At 42.9% G+C, this 6,000-nt stretch overlaps 1 protein-coding gene across 2 annotated transcripts in view; it reads right to left on the reverse strand.

Moving 5' to 3' along the window:
- Positions 1 to 1,462, reverse strand: part of LOC144503475 (poly(rC)-binding protein 3) — a 55,296-nt gene extending 53,834 nt beyond the window's left edge. Inside the window, exon 1 of one of the 2 annotated variants that reach the window (XM_078227818.1) lies at positions 1,346 to 1,423. In XM_078227818.1, coding sequence (XP_078083944.1) covers positions 1,346 to 1,423 — 78 coding nt within the window. Of the gene's footprint in view, positions 1 to 1,345 lie in introns of both variants that reach the window. The other variant, XM_078227826.1, reaches the window with a different exon arrangement.
- Positions 1,463 to 6,000: the final 4,538 nt, after the last annotated feature.

Below are 6,000 nucleotides of genomic sequence, written 5' to 3' on the forward strand. Positions count from 1 at the left end.
TGTTTTGCGCCTGGGTGACTTCCTGCCGGGCGGCTGGGGGGGGGGGGGGGGGCAGCATACCAGGAAGCTTCTATTGTCGACTTTAATCTTGCTAATGGGATGAAAATGGATGCAAATGAACTCTGATCAGGTACTCACCCTTTCTGGGCGAGATCCTCACCATGCCAACTGGAGCAGGCCAGGAGCATTAGAAACTGTTCAACACCTGGCGAAAATCCCGTTTTAGGCCTCTTGTTAAATTCACTGGCCCAGCGGGATTTGCGCCTGGGGCTAACAGTGCCGAAGAATCGTCTGTTGTGTTTTTATGTTGCAAGCATTTTGCTGAGTTTCATCTTTGTGATGCTTCTTTAGTTTGGATCCTTTGGCATTATAATTCCCGTGAATTTGTTTATTTATCAGCTTTTTCTTTTTCATCCATTTCTCTTTGCATAAAGCTACATTTGCTGCTTTCAGGTTGAAATAATTGGTGCACAAAACTTGCTAACTCTTCCCCACCCTGTGAATTTCTCAGCTTTGAGCAACTGATGGAGAAGAGGCAATAAAACAGAAAGAGCATTTCTAAACATTTTGTGTGGGCCATCTGTTTCAAAATAAGATGGATATGAGTTCAAGTCCTTGAGATGTTTGTCACTTCAACTTGCACAGCTGAGAGCAAATTATATTGGCTTGTCACCTGCATTGTTAGATAGAATATTGTGTCATGGAACACATCATTTTGGGGGATGAGAGGAAAGAAATGACATGGCTTGACCAATAACAATACCTCCATCACACAGCAGCATGAAGTTAAAGAGGCCCAGACCATCTATGCGAAGGGCTTTCTAAAGGAGATCTTCTCCTGTGAGCATATTGAAAAATAACAGCGGAAGAAAGAGAAAAGAAAATGAGACTAATGATATGAGGCACTAGTATCCATAAATAAAAATTCATTTGATAAAGGAATAGTGCCACAAGACTAGCAAACAGCAAATGTAATTCCTATTTGCAGGAGCAAATAATGTGATGATCTTCTCCTGATTCCTGAACACTGTGTCCCAACTGTTGCACTAGCTGAGGTCAGGAGTCAAAAAGGTGGTACCTTCTGCCTTTCCATGGCTCAACTATTTACTGAATAAATTCCATGACCATACGGGGAAAACGCTGCTGAGAAACTAGACTTCTGTTAATGTAGTTTCCCTAACCAAATATTTAGCAACTGCAACCAGACAGTTTTAAATGCATAGCCTTATTTCAGCAATGTCTCTTTGCTGGGAGCACAACATTAATTAATTCAAAATCAATAACTAATAACATGCGCCCCCAAGTGCAGCCGTCAGGGAGTTATTTGTTGTTGTTGACACAATACCTTTCCATGCATAAGTAGGCGAATTGTCAGAGTGACGTTCAGTCCCCCTTCAGTCACTTTGGAATCTGATTTATTCATGCTGAAGTTTGGAGGCACTCTGTTCTCACACAAAGATACTGGAAGCCTACAGGAAGAAAAACATTTTCAAAGATTACAGCTTTTGCAATATTTATATATTTTTTTGAATTGAAGCAAGTTAGTTATGAAGTTTCACATACTGCATGCCCCTTTTGATTGAAGAAAAGTTGTTATGCTTTAGAATTGTTGAAGTACTGAAGCTTAGATAGAAAACTGTTCAGAAGAACCTACATAGGATTTTGACAACAATCACACTGGAAAAACCTGAGCCATTAAAAAGGTATGCATTTCCAAGCAGTAAATAGAAATAGTTTATCTTGTTATATTTGTTCCTGCCTAGTGATACAGAATGAATACATTTCTCATGCCTGCACTACTTTTCACATGTGAAATAAAATGAACAAATATCTTCCCATAATATGTATTACTGCCGGCATTTCACTGTAGAATTGACATGCATGTGGGTGTGGTACATCAGAATTAAATGTAATGTTAAAAAACGAACAATATGTAGAGAGAAATGTTACTGAAGCTTTTTGGCTTTGTCATGAACTCAACAAGAATGCTAAATTTCAAATGATCACAATTCATATGAGAGGAGAAAAGAGTGTTGATTGACTGGCAAGTCAACTCTGATTGACTGAGGTGTTGCCATGGAGAAAACAACAGGGAACTCAAGTCTCCCCAAGCCCAAAGGTAATTCAAAACGATACAAGGCTTGAGCATATTCTTTTTGTTTGCAGAGAATGGGTCCCTGTCAATGAATTAATATGTATGAAGTAATATGTTTGAGCCTTGCATGTTTTATAAATCACCCAGGAGTTTGGGGAACCTATAGTACTCTTTTACTTTGGCTGTGGCGTTCCAATGGCAAAAGTCAACTTGCCAACAAATCAGTGCTCTTTTATCTTGTTGTATGTTGTGAGCATTTGAAATGTGGCATTGGTTCATTGGTCCTGATTAGAACAAGATGAAAAGCTTTGGTAACATGCCTCTTTTTTCAGCGATACTAAAGTTCTGTACTATCAAACCACTGTACACCAACAATACTTATTTGTGTTTTCAAGTCTAATGCCTTTGCTTGGCTGTCTGTAAATTGTATTGTGGTACAAATAAAACATTTCACCAAAAATAAAATGGAAACATAGAAACATAAAACTAGAAGCAGGAGTAAGCAATTCAGCCCTTTGAGCCTGCTCCGCCATTCATCCTGATCATGGCTGATCATTGAATTCAATATCCTGATCCCCTCTTCCTCCCATCTCCCTTGATCCCTTTAGGCCCAAGAGTTATATCTAATTTCTTCTTGAAATCAGATAATGTTTGGCCTCAACTGCATTCCACACATTCACCACCCTCTGGGTGAAGAAATTTCTCCTCACCTCAGTTCAAAAAGGTTTACCCTTTATCCACAAACGATGACCCCTCGTTCTGGACTCCCCCACCATTGGGAACATTCTTTCTGAATCTACCCTATCCAACCCTATTAGATTTTATAAGTTTCTATGAGATCCCCTCTCACTCTTCTAAACTCCAGTGAATATAATCCTAACCGACTTAGTCTCTCCTCATGTGACAGATTTGCCATCTCAGGAATCAGCCTGGTAAACCTTCGCTGCACTCCTCTATAGCAAGGACTTCCTTCCTCAGATAAGGACACCAGAACTGCACACAATACTCCAGGTGTGGCCTCACTAATGTCCAATACAATTGCAGCAAAACATCCCTATCCCTATACTCAAATCCTCAAAATGTTCATTCCTGTATATGCTCACAAAAATATAAATGTGTCACTAAAGATGGGGTTTCTAAATCAAATTAGCTCCCCTGACAAAAGAAATACAGTAAGAAGTCTCACAACACCAGGTTAAAATTGGACTTTAACCTGGTGTTGAGAGACTTCTTATTGTGCTCATCACCCCAGTCCAACGTCGGCATCTCCACATCAAAAGAAATACAATAATTAAAGAAGACACAATGTTTGGTCATTGTCTCAGATTGATAATATAATACTTTAGTTCATTACTATTCGTGAAGAAGCATTTTAGGAATGGCAGAAACTATCCTTAATGTCCATTTTGTCACACTGACTGAGTGGGTGTGCTTAGTGAATTACTGCAAGTCTGGGATAAAATATCGCAAGAACTGCTCTTCCATCGCTGTGATAAAAGATGAAAGGAAACCACAAACCTTTCATAGAAACATAGAAAATAGGGAGAGGAAGAGGCCATTCGGCCTCCTTTCCCCCGTATCCTTTGATCCCCTTCGCCCCCAAGTGTTATTTCTAACTGCTTCTTAAAGTTTTGGCTTCAACTATGTTCTGTGGTGGCAAATTCGACAGGCTGACCAATCTCCAGGTGAAGAAATTTCTCCTCACCTCTGTCCCAAATGGTTTACCCTGTATCCTCAGACTGTGACCTCTGGTCTGGACACTCCTACCATTGGGAACATCATTCTTGCACTTACCCTGTCGAGTCCTGTTAGAATTTTATAGGTTTCTATGAGATTTCCCCCCTTAATCTTCTGAACTCCAGTGAAAACAATCCTAACCAATTCAATCTCTCCTCATATGTCAGTCTTGCCATCCCAGGAATCAGTCTGGTAAACTTACCCTGCATTCCCACTACAGCAGGAACATCCTTCCTTAGATAAGGAGACCGAAACTGTACACAATATTCCAGGTGTGGTCTCACCAAGGCCTTGTATTTTTGCATCAAGACATCCCTGCTCCTGCACTCGAATGCTCTCGCGATGAAGGTCACCTGGCTTTCATCAGCCAGGGCATTGACTATTGGAGTTGAGACTATATCAAGATCATGGCATCAAGATAGATAAGTCGCCGGGTCCGGATGGGATGTACCCCAGGTTACTGTGGGAGACGAGGGAAGAGATTGCAGAGCCTCTGGCGGTGATCTTTGCGTCGTCGATGGAGACGGGAGAGGTGCCGGAGGATAGTAGGATTGCGGATGTGGTTCCTATTTTCAAGAAGGGGAATAGGGATAGCCCAGGAAATTATCGACCGGTGAGTCTAACCTCAGTGGTTGGTAAGCTGATGGAGAAGAACCTGAGGGACAAGATTTATGAGCATTTAGAGAGGTTTAGTATGCTCAAGAATACTCAGCATGGCTTGGTCAAAGGCAGATCATGCCTTACGAGCCTGGTGGAGTTCTTTGAAAATGTGACTAAACACATTGACGAAGGGAAAGCGGTAGATGTGGTTTATATGGATTTTAGCAAGGCGTTCGATTAGGTCCCCCATGCAAGGCTTCTAGAAAAAGTGAGAGGGCATGGGATCCAAGGGGCTGCTGCCCTGTGGATCCAGAACTGGCTTGCCCAAAGGAGACAGTGTGTATAGATGGGTCTTTTTCTAAATGGAGGTCGGTCACCAGTGGTGTGCCCCAGGGATCTGTTCTGAGACCCTTGCTGTTTGTCATTTTCATAAATGACCTGGATGAGGAAGTGGAGGGATGGGTTGGTAAGTTTGCCGACAACACGAAGGTTGGTGGGGTTGTGGATAGTCTGGAGGGATGTCAGAAGTTACAGAGGGACATAGATAGGATGCAAGACTGGACAGAGAAGTGGCAGATGGACTTCAACCCAGATAAATGCGTAGTGGTCCATTTTGGCAGGTCAAATGGGATGAAGGAGTACAATATAAAGGGAAAGACTCTTAGTACTGTAGAGGATCAGAAGGGCCTTGGGGTCCGGGTCCATTGGACTCTAAAATCGGCCCCGCAGCTGGAGGAGGTGGTTAAGAAGGCGTATGGTGTGCCGGCCTTTATCAATCGAGGGATTGAGTTCAGGAGTCCGGGGATAATGATGCAGCTATATAAGACCCTCGTCAGACCCCACTTGGAGTACTGTGCTCAGTTCTGGTCGCCTCATTACAGGAAGGATGTGGAAAAGATTGAAAGGGTGCAGAGGCGATTTACAAGGATGTTGCCTGGATTGAGTGGCATGCCTTCTGAGGATAGAACATAGAACATTACAGTGCAGTACAGGCCCTTCGGCCCTCGATGTTGCGCCAACCAGTGGATAGGCTGAGGGAGCTCGGTCTTTTCTCCTTGGAGAGACGTAGGATGACAGGAGACCTAATAGAGGTATATAAGATGTTGAGAGGCATAGATCGGGTGGACTCTCAGAGGCTTTTTCCCAGGGTGGAAATGGCTGCTACGAGAGGACACAGGTTTAAGGTGCTGGGGTGTAGGTACAGGGGAAATGTGAGAGGGAAGTTTTTCACCCAGAGGGTGGTGGGCGAGTGGAATCGGCTGCCGTCAGTGGTGGTGGAGGCAAACTCAATAAGGTCTTTTAAGAGACTTCTGGATGAGTACATGGGACTTAATAGGATGGAGGATTATAGGTAGGCCTAAAAGGTAGGGATATGTTTGGCACAACTTGTGGGGCCGAAGGGCCTGTTTTGTGCTGTAGTTTTCTCTGTTTCATGTTTCTAAATGTTGTTGGTGAGGCCGCATGTGGAGTATTGTGTAAGTTTTGGTCACCCTGTTATAGGAAAGACATTGATAAACCAGAAAGAGTGCAAAGAAGATTTACGAGGATGTTGCCAGGACTAGTGGACC

The sequence above is a fragment of the Mustelus asterias genome, chromosome 2, assembly GCF_964213995.1.
Source record: "Mustelus asterias chromosome 2, sMusAst1.hap1.1, whole genome shotgun sequence".
Taxonomy (NCBI): Eukaryota; Metazoa; Chordata; class Chondrichthyes; order Carcharhiniformes; family Triakidae; genus Mustelus; species Mustelus asterias.